Source organism: Cyprinodon tularosa, unplaced genomic scaffold (genome assembly GCF_016077235.1).
Source record: "Cyprinodon tularosa strain WSP-4 unplaced genomic scaffold, ASM1607723v1 ctg1051, whole genome shotgun sequence".
Taxonomy (NCBI): Eukaryota; Metazoa; Chordata; class Actinopteri; order Cyprinodontiformes; family Cyprinodontidae; genus Cyprinodon; species Cyprinodon tularosa.
Window position 1 is genome coordinate 108671 of NW_024037840.1, and position 19373 is coordinate 128043.

At 48.5% G+C, this 19373-nt stretch overlaps 1 protein-coding gene across 1 annotated transcript in view; it reads right to left on the bottom strand.

Moving 5' to 3' along the window:
- LOC119783698 (netrin receptor DCC-like) overlaps positions 1-18561 on the bottom strand; it is a 126658-nt gene extending 108097 nt beyond the window's left edge. Inside the window, exon 1 of the mRNA XM_038285340.1 lies at positions 18107-18561. Coding sequence (XP_038141268.1) covers positions 18107-18239 — 133 coding nt within the window. The 5' untranslated portion in view covers positions 18240-18561. The remainder of the gene's footprint in view (positions 1-18106) is intronic.
- Positions 18562-19373: the final 812 nt, after the last annotated feature.

Sequence of the window (19373 nt, forward strand, 5' to 3'; positions counted from 1 at the left end):
CTTTGGCACCAGAGATTTATCACTCATCATTATCATTAATCTCTCAATAGATTCAACAGCTTCACCAACCATAGCTCTATGTTTGCTGTTGCATTAATATGGTAGATGTTAATATGGTTAATGTTTTACTTCATCTTCTGTTTTACCTCTGCAAATTCAGTTTAGTTATGGTCATTAAGTGACACTGATGCTCATGTTATTTATAGGCTAAAGGTAAAAATCAGAGCAACATGAATTCATGGCTAAAGTTAGCGATACAACATCAGTGCTAATAGGATATCATTGTTGACGCTCAGATTAGGAGGTAGATGCTGATGCTAGCAGCTAAAGCTAACTGTGGATTTGCCAGTCAAAATGTTTTTTAACTGTTCAGTATTTGTTTCTCCGGGTTCTGTGAATCGTATTTCTACAAAGTTCATGTTAAATGTTTGCATAGAGCCATATTGTTTCTACCATAGATCCGTCTAGTTTGACCTTTTAGTTTTTAGGTTGGCACCTTGAATATTAAAGTTCACAGGAAAAAGAATAGCCCTCCATACACTGCAAAAAAATGGAAATCTAAATAAGTCATTTTTCTTAAAATAAGTGCATTTTGTCTTGAATTGAGGAGGTCAGTGAGACACTTTGGCAAAGGAACAAGACAAGTTACATTTAAAATAAGAAAAAGCAATTGCATTGTCTTATTGCAAGTGCATGTTATCTAATTGTCTTATTTTAAGAGTAAAAATACTCCTTCTATTTCCAAATCATTCCATCAACCTACTAAAATTAAGCATAAATACACTTGATTTAAGGAATGTTTCACTTATTTCTAGATCATTTTCGCAGTGTAACAACTGTGAGGCACAGAGGAGGAAGAGTCATGATGCGGGCTTGTCCTTTAGCCACAGCACGCCCTGCAGTGAGGGAGTGGACCATGAACTCCTCGGCCATCTGGCTGTGAGCTAAAAACTGGGTCATCAACAGAACAATGATCCCAAACACAGCAGGGAATCTTCAGCTTCCTGAAGGGATTCAAATCCCTAAAGCAACACAGTGTTTTTATAAAACCTTCCCTCCTCTGTCTAAGAAACCAGGCCTGTTTATGAGATCTCATCTGAAATGCTTGGATATATCTCTCTAAACATAAAATCCTCCCCCCATAATTCCCTGTGATGTAAGCATCAAGCCGTGAGCGTAAATCTGTCAGATGACCCAACATGGAAACCATCAGACATGATTGTTAAACTCTGCTGGAGCTAAAACAGAATAAAACACATCAGCTTTATATATGCATGGCGGGGTGAGGGGGGGCTCCTTCACCTCGCCGGCCTTTAATAGACCGCCTGGTTTAATTCTTGCTCTCTCCAGAATCCATTAAAGTCAGTGTGGGATATCCATTACCATCTCATCAACAGTCTGCATTTACATAAACACGCATAATTACACAGAGCAGCAGAGTGGAATCAGAGGCTCTGATTACAGACGCGCTCTTTGTTTATTTATTTACAGATTCATCCAATCAGGCGGCACTTTCAGCCTGGAGCCCCCCCCCACACACACACACACACACACACACACCTCATTTCATCCGCCTCTTTCCTCACCTCTCTAGATATTCAATCTTCATTCGATGCTGCCACTGATGTGTGGAGAGCCCGAATGAGCTACAGGACGAGTGCGAACACGTGCGTGTGTGTCCTGAATATCAATGCCCCCCCCCCTCCAGCTCCACTGGTGTTTTCCATTTAAAGCGCTCTAACACAGCAGGCTTGGATCTCATTTAACCTGCTACTACATTCTGCTGCAGACCACAGATCATCTCTCTGAAATCACAACAAGAAAACAAAGATCCAGGAAAAGGTGCAGAGAAATGCAGCCGGATACCCAAATTTATTGCATAATTCCTGTTAACATTCCTTCTTCATTCTTGCAAACATTCCTGCTAACATTCCTGCCAGTGATGAGGGCCGTGCGTCTCGAGCTTCAGGCTCTCAGATTTTTCCGGGTTCCACTCCAGTTGCTGTGAATCCGGATCTAAGTGGGAACGTCCTGACTTTCATGACACATTTCCATAAACGCAGCAGCAGATTCCCTCCCATCATCAGCAGCTGCATTAGCATCTGCTGTCCGACTCCTTCAGAGGCGTCCTTCAGAGGAGACGCTGCTGACATTATTTACAGCAGAGATTTATTATTCCGAACCTGTTCTGTCCTCCATCAACCAGCCCTGGAAATTTCTCTCCATCTCTCCGGAACGATACTCCAGGGAAAACCAGTGGCTGCTCTGTGTTAGACCAGTTTAGGACCAATTCTGAATGTTCTGTTTGCTTTTTCTCAGAGTTCTGATTAATGCTTTCAGAACTCTGAACCTGTCTAGTTATTCCTGAGTCGACTCTATCTAAGGTGAGTTATATCTATCTGCTCGTTTTCTGGAATCTCAGCTCCATGAGCTTCCTGGGGCCTTCATTCAGACACCAACTTTAGAACAGAACAACATGAAGACGGCAAGAAGCACAGAAAAAAACAGAGAAAAACACACGAGTCAACGAGAAATAATAGGAACCAGGACCAGAATCAGAATCCATCCAGGACCAGAATCCAACCAGGACCAGAATCAGAATCCATCCAGGACCAGAATCCAACCAGGACCAGAATCAGAATCCATCCAGGACCAGAATCCAACCAGGACCAGAATCAGTACTAGAATCACTAGCTACGTTTACATGCGCAAAATTTCCCCGATCCGATCCAAACCTTGGTTGATCGGAAATTCAAAATCTCCGTTTACATGGACACTAAATGAAATGATCCGATCATGACGTGTGTATACATGTAACAAGCGTTGGATCAGATTAAATCTTTTAAGCATGCGCAGAACTTCCTGCCAAACTTGGCAGTTCTGTCTGCGTCTGGTTTTTGGGAGGCCTGACAAACGATGCGCTCGGAGCGAGCGGAAAGAAAAAAGGAGAGAGGAGGAAAAAAGCGCTTGGCAGCGAAATGTCAGAGAGAAAATGTAGAGAATGAGCGATTGAACCGGCGTGGGAGAGCGAGTGGGCTGTGGAGAGAGAAAAGAGGAAGAGGAGGAGGATAAATTCCTGCTTCCTGCAGCTTTAAATGAACTTGAGTGTATAAGTCGGCGTTCCTAGACTCCCCCCGCCATGTTGTTCACAGCGAGAGCGAGAGCGACCGGTGGTTTCCTGTTGTTGACAAGGCGGAAAACGTCACGCTGACGTCGCACACATGCGCAGTGAAGATTATTTTACTCTTAAGATCCGAATGGGTGTTTACATGGACGCCAATCGGAATGGCGATCGGCAAAAACCACCTCTCTCTTTCGGAATTAAATTTATTTTCGATCGGACCGAATCGGATTAGAATCTTCAGTCTGACATGTTTACATGAAACATTTTTGATCTGATCAGGCCTTCAATCCGATTAGTTGTGTCCATGTAAACGTAGCTACTGTTAGTTTCTTATAGGGGCGACATTGGCAGCCGCCCCGGGCGGCTCCTTTTTTGGTACGTTTTTCTCTAGAACTCTTCGTAGAACGTAAACCAATAAATTAAGATCAGGCGCCAAAGAGCAGGAAGTCCTGGAGAACTCAGCGGCGAAGTGGACTGGGCGTCCTGGCCTGCCTGCAGGGACCACTGAGGATGAAGACTTTGTGGAAATGATGAAACAAGCCGACAGGAGGTCCAATGTGTTCAGAGGGATCTATGTTAAAAAGAATCAGTGAGTGAAGTTCTATTATTTACAGCATTGACTAAAATTACAAAAATGACAAAAATTTGACTAAGACTAAAACTGAGTTTCATCATTGTGACTGAGACTAAATAAAAAAAAGCTAATAGAATTAACACTGCATCCAATGACCACTGCTACCTGCAGGGGGCGCTGGCTGGACCTCTGCTTCTACTCAAACAACCAACTGCATTTGCTCTGGAGTCATTGTGGGCGGGGCTTAGCTTCTCTACGTGTGCAGAATCTAACCGGCAGCATTCAAAGACTAATTGGTGGCTGTGATACTTCCTCCGGCTCTGAAACGACGGCCGCCATCCTGCAGCACACTTCATTAAGCGCCTTTTGTTGGAAAGAAAGTGAAAGGAAGGGAGAACAAAAGAGAAGCAGAACACCTGATACCCGGGCAGCACTCAATCACAGCCGCTCCATATGGATTAGCCCCCGCATGTGTGGCTGGGGGGGGGGGGGGGGTTGACATCAGTCCTGCATCTTAATTAAAGTCCATAGAAACCTGGGAGGGACTGAATCTGCTTTGTGTCTCAGACTAGAACCAGTTAAACAGTGAAAGCCTGAATCCCAGACAGAAGCTGGGAGTTGTTGGCTGTCGCCTCTCTGCAGAACATCAGCCGGAGAACCGACCAGCAGCTGAGAAAATTCCTCCCTCTGCCTGTGCAGCCGGAACAGAAGGCCGTCCACTTCACCCGACTGTCACAGAACTAATAAAATATCCAAAAAGAAAAGGAGAAATAGATGAACTAGATTTCCTTCCTCTGAGCGAATTCACCAGGCGATTCAGCGTAATAACGCTTTATGTTTAGGCTACGTTGGGCTGGAACACAAAGAAAGTTAAGCTAACTAGCTAGCAGAGCTAGGTTTTATAGAGCGTGCTGCAATCAGGCCGGGTGTAAAGCTATGTCAGGTCATCAAATATTAGCCTCGGCAAAGGACGGTTAACGATGGGAAAGGACAATAAATGATGATAAATGACCATAAATGACGGTAAATAATAATAATTAACGATAAATGACGGTAAATGGCGGTAAACTACGATAAACAACGATAAATGTCAGCAGACGGTAAATGATGATAAATGACTGTAAACATCAGTTAATGGCGGTAAATGACGTTCAGAGACAGAAGTCTGACCCCAGAGCAGCATCCAGGACTGCAGGACAGGAAGCAGCTGATCAGGCGCTTCCTGTTTGAACGGCGCCATAGCTAAACGGCGCCATAGCTGAACGGCGCCATAGCTAAACGGCGCCACAGCTAAACGGCGCCATAGCTGAACGGCGCCATAGCTGAACGGCGCCATAGCTGAACGGCGCCATAGCTAAACGGCGCCACAGCTAAACGGCGCCACAGCTGAACGGCGCCATAGCTGAACGGCGCCATAGCTGAACGGCGCCATAGCTAAATGGCGCCACAGCTGAACGGCGCCACAGCTGAACGGCGCCATAGCTGAACGGCGCCATAGCTAAACGGCGCCATAGCTAAACGGCGCCATAGCTGAACGGCGCCATAGCTGAACGGCGCCACAGCTGAACGGCGCCATAGCTGAACGGCGCCATAGCTGAACGGCGCCACAGCTAAACGGCGCCACAGCTGAACGGCGCCACAGCTGAACGGCGCCATAGCTGAACGGCGCCATAGCTGAACGGCGCCATAGCTAAACGGCGCCACAGCTGAACGGCGCCATAGCTGAACGGCGCCATAGCTAAACGGCGCCATAGCTGAACGGCGCCATAGCTGAACGGCGCCATAGCTGAACGGCGCCATAGCTGAACGGCGCCATAGCTAAATGGCGCCACAGCTAAATGGCGCCACAGCTAAACGGCGCCATAGCTAAACGGCGCCATAGCTGAACGGCTGCGTTTAAACTGTTTCCATCTCTTCTTTACCGTCAGAAACCACCTTAGAACCGTTCATTTAGTCAGAAGTACGCTCTGCTTTCATGACCTTTGACCTTCCTGAGGTCAGATACTGAAGATGTAGCTGAAGGTCCGGTTCTGGTTCTGAATCATCCAAAGGTTTCCTGTCAGGAGTCAGCAGGCGGGTCGGGTCTGAGACTCCAAGCTCTCTCCTTCAGGTGGTAAAACAGAACCAGAACTCTGGTCAGAACCAGAACTGTGGTCTGAACCAGACCTAGAACTCTGGTTTTTGACCAGAGGCCACTTCCTGTTATCCTCCAGCTCTAAAGCCCCCCCCCCTCCATCTGAAATCCTTACAGCATTAAATCCTTAGAATGAAGGCAGCACCCAGCAAAGCAGTGCTTCCCCTCCCCAACCTGTTGCTGGGCTGCTGGTTAGGCAGAATATCTGCAGTTGATGGACATTTTAAACACATTAATCTGATCAATAATCATCCTGATCGGTTTCATATCAGAATATAAACTGTTATGATGAGCATGGAAAGCTGGATGGATGATGATGGATCCAGGTTCTGATGGATCCAGGTTCTGATGGATCCAGGTTCTGATGAATCCAGGTTCTGATGGATCCAGGTTCTGATGGATTCGGGTTCTGGACGGTCCAACCTAATCAGCGATGGTTCCATCAGCAGAAGGCAGCATAAAACTATAGTTACTGTCTGGCTGGAGGTCCAGATGGTGGATCATGGAGAGGAGAGGAGAGGAGAGGAGAGGAGAGGAGAGGAGAGGAGAGGAGAGGAGAGGAGAGGAGAGGAGAGGAGAGGAGAGGAGAGGAGAGGAGAGGAGAGGAGAGGAGAGGAGAGGAGAGGAGAGGAGAGGAGAGGAGAGGAGGCTTCAGAAGGTGGAGAACCCAGCAAGAACCAGGAGAACGTTGAACATCAGAGTGAGGAGCTTATTTTCTTCACCCACATCCTAAGAACACAACCGGGCCGTCCCAACAGAACCAGACAGAACTGGACAGAACCAGAAAGAACCAGACAGAACCAGACAGAACTGGACAGAACCAGACAGAACCAGACAGAACTGAACAGAACCAGACAGAACTGGACAGAACTGGACAGAACCGGACAGAACCCGGGCTGCTCGGTAGCTGCTAGTTCTCTGTGTTGGAGCTCCAGACAGACTCCTAGAGAAGGGAGGAGGATGAAGCTGAACCTCCTGCAGGAGGAAGCAGGGAGTCAGTTAGCATTTAGCATTTAGCTGTTTTTAAAACAACATTAGTTTCCCTGCAGGCAGATGTTTTTATTTCCCCTCCAGCCAAACTCATGAAATATGGATCATTGAACAACATCAGTGATTTTCTGAACACACTGGAGCTCAAATATTTGCAGATGCCTCCAGACCCACTCTAGAAGGTTCAGTCCTCTGAGCACCGAGGATCTGATCCGGATCTTCCAGAACCCCCCCCCCCCCCCTGGAGGAGGAGGGAGGAGGTGCAGCCTGGTCCTCCATCCACCCTCTCTGCTGTGATGCTCCATGTGTTGGTGACAGGCTTTGTGTTCAGGAAGACCCCATCTGTCTGGTGTGTGTGTGTGTGGGGGGGGGGGGGGGGGGTCAAAAAGCCAACAATGACCCCTCCCTCTCCGCCTCCAACCCTCAGCATCTGTCAGCGCCGCTAACCGCTCAGTGGGAGCTGATTAAACGCTGCTCTGTCCCCACGAGTGCCCATTGTTATGGTGATCAGCCCCCCCCCCCCCCCCCCCCCACCACCACCACCACTACCCCCCCTCCCCGCCGAGTTAACCTGCAACTCGACAGACTTTCAGAAAAAGTCAGTCAGAGACTCTCCTGTCACCCTGCTGAGAAACAGCCATCCAGGTGGGGGGGCGAGGGGTGGGGGGGGGGTTACCATCAGGCAATAAGAGGCAGTTTTCCCATAAAACTCTGCTTCCATGTATGGTTAATACAACTATTCCTTATTTCTGCACATTAATTATGTTTTTGATAAAAATCCTTTGGCTAAAATGCCATCAGAACGCTGATAATATTAAGTGTGTCTCAGCCCCCCCCCCCCTTCAGTGTCCACCATATTGGATCAGTCCATTTGCTGCACATGTTCAGAAAGGTCCAAACAGACAGCAGCAAACCATTTGAAAACAAACCATGCAAAGAGCAGTGTTGCCAACTTAGCGCTTTAGTCGCTATATTTAGCCACTTTTCAGACCCCTCTAGCACTTATATATATTATATAATTCCTACTATAGAATAATTCTATATATTATAAATAAATGACCACCTTTCCTTCACACCACATTGTCTGTTAAACTTGTATGAAGGTGAAATTGTTTAATGAGCAGACGTCATAAAGCAGGACAGAAGGACGCAGTAATCAAGGCCAGACAGTCAGAGGGATCATTCAAAGACTGGATCCACGGTTACAGCGACTCTAACCCAGCGGGGGGGGGCGCCTTGGACTGAAACTCTGCAGACCTGCTGAGCTGCAGACCTGCCGAGCTGCAGACCTGCAAACCTGCAAACCTACAAACCTGCAGACCTGCAGACCTGCAAACCTGCAGACCTGCAGACCTGCAGACCTGCAGACCTGCAAACCTGCAAACCTACAAACCTGCAGACCTGCAAACCTGCAGACCTGCAGACCTGCAGACCTGCAGACCTGCAGACCTGCAGACCTGCAAACCTACAAACCTACAAACCTGCAGACCTGCAGACCTGCAGACCTGCAGACCTGCAGACCTGCAAACCTGCAAACCTACAAACCTGCAGACCTGCAAACCTGCAGACCTGCAAACCTGCAAACCTACAAACCTGCAGACCTGCAGACCTGCAGACCTGCAGACCTGCAGACCTGCAGACCTGCAGACCTGCAGACCTGCAAACCTGCAGACCTGCAGACCTGCAGACCTGCAAACCTGCAGACCTGCAGACCTGCAAACCTGCAAACCTGCAGACCTGCAAACCTGCAGACCTGCAGACCTGCAGACCTGCAAACCTGCAGACCTGCAGACCTGCAAACATGCAGACCTGCAGACCTGCAAACCTGCAGACCTGCAAACCTGCAGACCTGCAAACCTGCAGACCTGCAGACCTGCAAACCTGCAAACCTGCAGACCTGCAAACCTGCAGACCTGCAGACCTGCAGACCTGCAAACCTACAAACCTGCAGACCTGCAAACCTACAAACCTGCAGACCTGCAAACCTGCAGACCTGCAGACCTGCAGACCTGCAAACCTGCAGACCTGCAGACCTGCAGACCTGCAAACCTGCAGACCTGCAGACCTGCAAACATGCAGACCTGCAGACCTGCAAACCTGCAGACCTGCAGACCTGCAGACCTGCAAACATGCAGACCTGCAGACCTGCAGACCTGCAGACCTGCAAATATGCAGACCTGCAAATATGCAGACCTGCAGACCTGCAGACCTACAGACCTGCAGACCTGCAGACCTGCAAATATGCAGACCTGCAGACCTGCAAATATGCAGACCTGCAGACCTACAGACCTGCAAACCTGCAGACCTGCAAATATGCAGACCTGCAGACCTGCAGACCTACAGACCTGCAGACCTGCAGACCTGCAAATATGCAGACCTGCAGACCTGCAGACCTGCAAACCTGCAGACCTGCAGACCTGCAGACCTGCAAACCTGCAAACCTGCAAACCTGCAGACCTGCAGACCTGCAAACCTGCAGACCTGCAAACCTGCAAACCTACAAACCTGCAGACCTGCAAACCTGCAGACCTGCAGACCTGCAGACCTGCAGACCTGCAGACCTGCAAACCTGCAGACCTGCAGACCTGCAAACCTGCAGACCTGCAGACCTGCAAACCTGCAGACCTGCAGACCTGCAGACCTGCAAACCTGCAGACCTGCAGACCTGCAGACCTACAAACCTGCAGACCTGCAAACCTGCAGACCTGCAGACCTGCAGACCTGCAAACCTGCAGACCTGCAAACATGCAGACCTGCAGACCTGCAAACCTGCAGACCTGCAGACCTGCAGACCTACAAACCTGCAGACCTGCAGACCTGCAGACCTGCAAACATGCAGACCTGCAGACCTGCAAACCTGCAGACCTGCAGACCTGCAAACATGCAGACCTGCAGACCTGCAGACCTGCAAACATGCAGACCTGCAGACCTGCAGACCTGCAGACCTGCAAACCTGCAAACCTGCAGACCTGCAAACCTGCAAACCTGCAGACCTGCAGACCTGCAGACCTGCAGACCTGCAAACCTGCAGACCTGCAGACCTGCCGAGCTGCTGATGTCTGCAGTTTTTCTCTTTAATCAGTCTGTGTTTCACAAACAGCAGCAGACATGTGTTAGCTAAAGGTGCTAAATGCTAATCTGCCCCCCCCCTCCCTCACCATGCGCCTCCCCCTGGCAGCCTGGTCTGTGGTATCCCTCCCCCACCTGTTGCTAGGCGCTGTAGGTCAGCAGGCGGCCATCGCTCCAGGATAACTCTGTCTGGTAGAAAGTATCCCTGGTCTGAACCGCGTCTCCTTTCCATCTCTTCCAGTCCCAATCTGGTCACACAAACCAAACCTGGTTCTGATTAAGGTTTCTATTCTGGTTCCTCTCCACTGTCACCACATGCTTACTGGGTCAACTGGAATGCTGCCAGTTTAGTGACAGGATGAGGGATCCATGGATGGAGAACTTGTAGGACAGTTAGCATCGATCTACTGGGTGGATTACTGGGAAGTTTGGCTCCACAGCATCTAACTGGACTCCCAGCAGAACCTGGATGGATCCACTTGGCCTAACATCAGAACCCTGAGTCCAGTAGCCACAGCTGATCCAATGATCCCTGCTCCACTACTGGGTGGACTGGGAACCATCAGCGTCTCCAGGCTTCTCTGACACCACCGTCCATCTAGGAGAACAACCGCTGGATCAGCAGCCAATCAGCTGTCAGCGTTGGTTGGTCGTGGATCACTTCCCTCGGTGGCAGAAATATCAGCAGGAGGTTCGTTTCTCAACTGGAATCAGCTTTGATTCAATCACTGAAACTTTGATGGCTTCCATTCCTGATGCTTTATCTTTAATAAGCTGAAACATCGAGATCATTTATGGTCTGTTTAATGCGAGTCGTCCTGCAGACGGTTCCAGACCTGAGGGGAAATAAAAGCCTCAATAAAGGAGGCGGGACGTCTGGGGAAAAATTCAATGAGATGTAAAACAGAAAGATGTTTGCAGAATTTGTTTCAGAGGAGCTGCGCCTCCTGCAGGAGCTGCAATTAAAGGCTCCTGATTCAGGCTCCTCAGAGGAGAAACGAAAGGACAACAGGCAAGAGAGAACCTGTCCTACAACATGAAGCTGGCCAACAAGTTCCCATCTGAGGAACATCCAGAACAGCTGAAGAACAGAGTTACTGATTGTTCCTTATGTTCCTAACAGAGCACTTCGTTCTCAATCTGCAGGTTTACTAGTGGTTCCTAGAATTTTTAAAAGTAGAATGGGAGGCAGATCTTTTAGTTCTCAGGCTCCTCTCCTGTGGAACCAACTACCAGTTTTAGTCCATGAGGCAGACACCCTGTCTACTTTTAAGGCTAGACTTAAAACTTTCCTTTTAGATAAAGCTTCTAGTTAGAGTGGCTCAGGTTATCCCGAGCTATCTCTATAGTTCTGCTGCTATAGGCTTAGACTGCTGGAGGACATAGGGACCCCTTTTTCATCATTCTGCTTCACTATATTCATCTCACATTGGAAAAATTCTCTTTCTGCATTTAACCCCTCCCCTCGGGGAGCAGTGGGCTGCCATTGTGCGCCGCTCGGGGAGCACTCCCCCATATGTTTAATTATAATGTTTAGTTAATGTCAATTTATAATATATATAGATTGAATTTATAACATTTTCATTCAGAGCTTAGATGTTTATCTGTTTAACTGCCTCCATGTTAATGGATTCATGAAAACTGGAGCGAACTTTATGAGATGTTTGATCACTGAGATCCACCATCGCTGATGTCAGCAGCCAGGCTGCAGCCTCCTCCAGGAGGAAACCACCGTCCCCCACTGGGTACCGGGGCCCCTGGCTCGACACAGGGCCCCCGGCTCAGCTGGAGCTGCTGTGACTTTCCAATCTGCTAAACAAATGTTAACATTTTCCAGGTCAGCAGAGAGACGTCAGGTTTGAACTGAAGGCGCCGACGTCCTGAACCAGGATGAAGGCTGAGGATGAAACTTCCAGTTTAACCAGATTAACGTCTTTCTAGATCAATATTCATGGGATCTGAAATAAACAATCAATAAAGAAATAAAGAAATAATCAAAGACTCCAACAGAAACAAACATCTCAGAGCGACCAGGTCACATGTTCAACCATGACGCTCTGACCAGCAGATACTTCCTTGTGTTTCTCAGTCCTGCTACTTTAAAAGCAAAGAAAACGGAGAGGAGCAGAAGAAGGGAGGAGGAGGAGGAGGAGGATATAAGTTAAAGCTAATTAGAGTGAAAGCCTGCAGGAGCTTTAGTGAGGAGGATTTAAAGGTGAGGAGGCGGCAGGAGCTCCTGAGGCAGGTAGGAGCAGGTTCCTCATCATGAATAATGGATGCAACGTCAGAGCCGAGCAGAAGATGTTAAATACAGACAGCAGAGGACGGCCAGGAAGAACTTCCGCTTAATTACTCACATCACGCTTCCTCCTGCTGAATAATGAAACACGTCCACATTAATGGAGCCCAAATCAGGGCCAACTAAACGCCCATCAGGAGGATCCCTAGACCCAGGGGCCCCCAGAGCCTGATTTGGCTCCTACAGCTTTAAAACATGCTTCCATGATTTTTAATATCCTGCAGGAAATGAAGCCGAGATTAAAGTTCAACTGAAGAAACTAAATAATTTCCCCTCCTCCGCCTCTAACAGGCCAATCAGCTCTGGACCGCACCTCCATGAAGACCAATCAGCATCCAGAGTTCATCTTCAAAGGTCTCCAATCCAGGACTCAGTCTGCTACCCAAAGCGCAGCTAGCCGTGGCGTTATGGCGGACTTCTATTCAGACGACCCCGTTAGTCCCCCCCCCCCCCCAGCTCCTCCTCCACCATCGTAGCTAAAGCTTCATTCCTCCTGGACTCTTACTGCGCTCCGCGTCTCATTTCAACCGGTCCAGCAGAAGACCGCCATGTGGAGCCTGGTTCTGCCAGAGGTTTCTCCCAACGGGGAGTTTTTCCTCTCCACTGTCGCCTCATGCTTGCTCATCATGGACAGGTTCTCTCAGCCTGTTTATCCAGCTGTACTTCCATCTTCCAGGTCCCTGAGTGAAGCTCTAGTATCAACTCACGCAGTCCACTGGATCTCCCCATAAAGCTCAGCAGACCGTCTCTCCAGCCAGCAGTCTACAGACTGACCAACTCCATCTATCTCCACTCCAACCAGCAGTCTACAAACTGACCAACTCCATCCATCTCCACTCCAGCCAGCAGTCTACAGACTGACCAACTCCATCTATCTCCACTCCAGCCAGCAGTCTACAGACTGACCAACTCCATCTATCTCCTCTCCAACCAGCAGTCTACAGACTGACCAACTCCATCTATCTCCACTCCAGCCAGCAGTCTACAGACTGACCAACTCCATCCATCTCCACTCCAACCAGCAGTCTACAGACTGACCAACTCCATCTATCTCCTCTCCAACCAGCAGTCTACAGACTGACCAATTCCATCTATCTCCTCTCCAACCAGCAGTCTACAGACTGACCAACTCCATCTATCTCCACTCCAACCAGCAGTCTACAGACTGACCAATTCCATCTATCTCCACTCCAACCAGCAGTCTACAGACTGACCAACTCCATCTATCTCCTCTCCAGCCAGCAGTCTACAGACTGACCAACTCCATCTATCTCCTCTCCAACCAGCAGTCTACAGACTGACCAATTCCATCTATCTCCACTCCAACCAGCAGTCTACAGACTGACCAACTCCATCTATCTCCTCTCCAACCAGCAGTCTACAGACTGACCAACTCCATCTATCTCCACTCCAACCAGCAGTCTACAGACTGACCAACTCCATCTATCTCCACTCCAGCCAGCAGTCTACAGACTGACCAACTCCATCTATCTCCTCTCCAACCAGCAGTCTACAGACTGACCAGCTCCATCTATCTCCACTCCAACCAGCAGTCTACAAACTGACCAACTCCATCCATCTCCACTCCAGCCAGCAGTCTACAGACTGACCAACTCCATCTATCTCCACTCCAGCCAGCAGTCTACAGACTGACCAACTCCATCTATCTCCTCTCCAACCAGCAGTCTACAGACTGACCAACTCCATCTATCTCCACTCCAGCCAGCAGTCTACAGACTGACCAACTCCATCCATCTCCACTCCAACCAGCAGTCTACAGACTGACCAACTCCATCTATCTCCTCTCCAACCAGCAGTCTACAGACTGACCAATTCCATCTATCTCCTCTCCAACCAGCAGTCTACAGACTGACCAACTCCATCTATCTCCACTCCAACCAGCAGTCTACAGACTGACCAATTCCATCTATCTCCACTCCAACCAGCAGTCTACAGACTGACCAACTCCATCTATCTCCTCTCCAGCCAGCAGTCTACAGACTGACCAACTCCATCTATCTCCTCTCCAACCAGCAGTCTACAGACTGACCAATTCCATCTATCTCCACTCCAACCAGCAGTCTACAGACTGACCAACTCCATCTATCTCCTCTCCAACCAGCAGTCTACAGACTGACCAACTCCATCTATCTCCACTCCAGCCAGCAGTCTACAGACTGACCAACTCCATCTATCTCCACTCCAACCAGCAGTCTACAGACTGACCAACTCCATCTATCTCCACTCCAACCAGCAGTCTACAGACTGACCAACTCCATCTATCTCCTCTCCAACCAGCAGTCTACAGACTGACCAACTCCATCTATCTCCACTCCAACCAGCAGTCTACAGACTGACCAACTCCATCTATCTCCTCTCCAACCAGCAGTCTACAGACTGACCAACTCCATCTATCTCCTCTCCAACCAGCAGTCTACAGACTGACCAACTCCATCTATCTCCACTCCAGCCAGCAGTCTACAGACTGACCAACTCCATCTATCTCCACTCCAACCAGCAGTCTACAGACTGACCAACTCCATCTATCTCCTCTCCAACCAGCAGTCTACAGACTGACCAACTCCATCTATCTCCTCTCCAACCAGCAGTCTACAGACTGACCAACTCCATCTATCTCCTCTCCAACCAGCAGTCTACAGACTGACCAATTCCATCTATCTCCACTCCACCAGCAGTCTACAGACTGACCAACTCCATCTATCTCCACTCCAGCCAGCAGTCTACAGACTGACCAACTCCATCTATCTCCTCTCCAACCAGCAGTCTACAGACTGACCAACTCCATCTATCTCCACTCCAACCAGCAGTCTACAGACTGACCAATTCCATCTATCTCCACTCCAACCAGCAGTCTACAGACTGACCAACTCCATCTATCTCCTCTCCAACCAGCAGTCTACAGACTGACCAACTCCATCTATCTCCACTCCAACCAGCAGTCTACAGACTGACCAATTCCATCTATCTCCACTCCAACCAGCAGTCTACAGACTGACCAACTCCATCTATCTCCTCTCCAACCAGCAGTCTACAGACTGACCAACTCCAGCTATCTCCTCTCCAACCAGCAGTCTACAGACTGACCAACTCCATCTATCTCCTCTCCAACCAGCAGTCTACAGACTGACCAACTCCATATATCTCCACTCCAACCAGCAGTCTACAGACTGACCAACTCCAGCTATCTCCTCTCCAACCAGCAGTCTACAGACTGACCAACTCCATCTATCTCCTCTCCAACCAGCAGTCTACAGACTGACCAACTCCAGCTATCTCCTCTCCAACCAGCAGTCTACAGACTGACCAACTCCATCTATCTCCTCTCCAACCAGCAGTCTACAGACTGACCAACTCCATATATCTCCACTCCAACCAGCAGTCTACAGACTGACCAACTCCATATATCTCCAACTTCCTGTTCTTTACTCCTGTTCATGAGTATTGTTCATAATCAGAATTTAGCTGTAATGTTTCCTGCCAATCACCATCATCATCATCTTCATCACCAGCATCTTCATCATCAATATCAGCATCATCATCATTATCAACTTCATCATCTTCATCACATCATCATCATCTTCATCACCATCATCATCACCATCATCATCATCATCATCTTCCTCATGACCATCATCAACATCATCATCATCTTCATCATCGATATCTTCATCATCTTCCTCATCATCATCTTCCTCATGACCATCATCAACATCATCATCATCTTCCTCATCTTCCTCATCATCATCTTCCTCATCATCATCTTCCTCATGACCATCATCAACATCATCATCATCTTCATCATCGATATCTTCATCATCTTCCTCATCATCATCTTCCTCATGACCATCATCAACATCATCATCATCATCTTCCTCATCATCATCAACACCATCATCATCATCATCATCTTCCTCATGACCATCATCAACATCATCATCATCATCTTCCTCATCATCATCAACACCATCATCATCATCATCTTCCTCATGACCATCATCAACATCATCATCATCATCTTCCTCAGCACCATCATCATCCTCATCATCCTCTTCAGGATCAATATTCTGATGGTCAGCAGGAAAATGGCAGCTTCCTCCATCAGCAGCTGTTGGAGCATCAGGCGGGCGGTTGGAGGATCGATGCCTCCTTACTGATGGCGGCGCGGTTCAGGACCTATCGATCCCCTCAGGGCTTTCATCCTCCTCTCCAAACATGGGAGCAGGTGAAGGAGAGGAAGGCAGCCGGTCGGAACCAAACGGCGCCCGTCTGATACCTTCTGGGAATAAGAGCGACCAGCACCATGGGAACACGCCCAGAACCATCCTGAAAACATTCAATCATGTTTGCTTTCATAGACGAGGAAAAAGGAGAGAGATTTTTATCCAGTTTCTTTTTATTTGCTTTTAATCCTGGTTTTCTTTTGCTTCTGTTTTATTAATTTAATTTGTGTAAAGCACTTTGAATCGTCCTTGCACTGAACTGAGTTATAAAAATAAAGTGGCCTTGTCTGGATGGAGTAAAGAGTGGGTAACAGTAGAGAAGCTGCAGAGATGTGTGTTAAACTACAACTCTGCTTCCTGGTCTGCACCCTGGGGGGTCAGGGTTTTGGAGGACTAATAAATGTGGCCAGATTCCTAGAAAGAAGAGCTGCACCATCCAAAGTGGGATGGATGCCGTCTCTCCGAATCAGACCAGGCTTTCCCCAAAAGGATTGCCAATTATTAATGTAGCCCACGTTGTTTTCAGGGCACCACCTAGACAACCAGCGGTTGAATGACGACATGCGGCTAAACATGTCATCACTGGTCAGATCAGGGAGGGGACCAGAGAAAATTACAGAGTCCCACATTTTTTTGGCAAACTTACACACCGAAGCAACACTAATTTTAGTGACCTCCGATCGGCGTAACCGGGTGTCATTACCACCAGCGTGAATAACAATCTTACTGTATTTAACCTTATCCTTAGCCAGTAGTTTCAGGTAGGATTTGATGTCGCCCGTTCTGGCCCCCGGCAAACATTTGACTATGGTCCCTGGTGTCTCTAACGCCACGTTTCTGCCTATGGAGCTGCCAATCACCAGAGTGGGCTTCTCAGTGGGTGTGTCACTGAGTGGGGAAAACCGGTTAGAAAGGTGAACGGGTTGGTGGTGACCAGTGGGCAGAGATCCACGACTACGCTTTCTGCGTACAGTTACCCAATCGCCTGGCTGCTCAGGCACTGCTGGAGGACAGCTACATGGGGTGCCCGCCCACTGGCCGCCCCACTGGCCCCCCCGCTGGCCGCCCACTGGCCGCCCCACTGGTCACCCGCTGGCCGCCCACTGGCCGCCCCACTGGCCCCCCGCTGGCCGCCCCACTCACCTGTGTAAATTGTATTGCATCAGTTTATCATTCCCTCCCATTCTGCCAGTGACGTAACATTAAAAACCAGTCATTGAAGAAGGACCTGAGGAGCTGCTTCCTGAAGTCTTCTGATTTCTACAGGCAGGTTTACCTCTATAGTAGATTAAACCCTGAAATGATGGCTTTTAGTGTCAGTGGCCCCCCCAACATCTTTAGTGGCCCCATCTGCCCCCCCCCCCCATGAGACATTGGTGGAGGTGCCACTGGGACCCGCTCCATCCAAGCTGGTTGGTCCAGAACAGGCTGAGGTTCTCCCTGCTGCAGCAGAACCAGCAGAACAATCAGCACCAGCAGAACCATCAGAACCAGCAGAACAATCAGAACCATCAGAACCAGCAGAACAATCAGAACCAGCAGAACAATCAGCACCAGCAGAACCAGCAGAACAATCAGCACCAGCAGAACCAGCAGAACCAGCAGAACAATCAGAACCAGCAGAACCATCAGAACCAGTAGAACCATCATCTCCCTCTCAGACTGTGCTCCTCACCCTGGGCTGAGTCGCGTGCCGCCAGCAGCAGGCAGAGCAGCAGGTAGCCTCCTCCTGTCCTCCTCCTCCTCATCCTCAGCCCATCCAGCAGCCTCCAAGCATCTCCACTACATCCATCTTCTCCCAGCTCCATGCTGGACGCTCCGAGGTCAGGAGGAAAGCTGATCCAGAAGGTTCTCCCAGATCCTGCAGAGTCCAGCTGTCAGTGAGACCACATGAAACAGGGCAGGAGGAGGAAGAGGAGGATGCAGAAAACAACCTCTCTGCTCCTCAAATTCCTCCAAAAAGAAAAGGAAGCAAAGCTCAGAGCCAATCAGGAGGTTCAGGAGGAGGAAGGAGAGAAGTTCCTCTGATTCTTCATCATTCCTGCTCCTCCTCTTCCTCAGCTGCAGCAGCGCCGCGATCCGCGCTGCCTTCCCGGAGGTCTGCTCCGTCTGCCGGCAGGACTGAGGGAGCAGGAGGAGCAGGAGGAGCAGGGGGAGGAGGGGGGGGTCTCTCTCCTTTTTCCCTTTAGAAACATCCAGCTGGGGAGAGAGAGAGAGAGAGAGAGAGAGAGAGAGAGAATGAAGCCGCTAGTTGGAGGTGGATGGCGGGAAAACCCGGAGCAGGAATCCCGGAGCAGAGCAGGAGGCATATTAGCTGAACTCTGCTGCCCCCTCTGGTTCATACAGGAAGAGCAGCTACATTTAAAGGATGATTTATGATCAGATAAGTTTAAAAACAATAATAATCATCATTTTATATTTTTCCTATAAATAAATCTTTAAAATCTAAAGCTGCAGTTTATTTTCCAGATGCTCTGCAGACATCAGGAAGGTCTATAATGCTGGAAATCAGCTGAATATACATCTTTCAGGTCTGGATCTTTATAAGAGGTTAATTTAAAAAAAATAAAAAATCTAATATAGGTAAAAAAAAAATAAATATAAATAAATGATGAGTCTTTAATAATGAGATGTAAAATAAGGCAAATAAAGATACAATTATTTGTACCCTTTTATAATTAAAGGTAATACTATAAATAATTAAATCTGGTTTTTATATGATAATCTGATTAATTTATTGTTTATCTATTAGCTGCTCAGAATTCACTTCATTTGGATTAAACTGATTTCAGATAATAAAGTAAAAAATCTTGGTGTTATTTTTGATCAGGACCTGTCATTTAAATCCCAGATCAAAGAGGTTTCTAAAATTTCCTTCTTTCATCTGAGGAATATTGCAGAAATGAGCAATCTCCTGTCCAGGGGTGATGCTGAGAAACTAG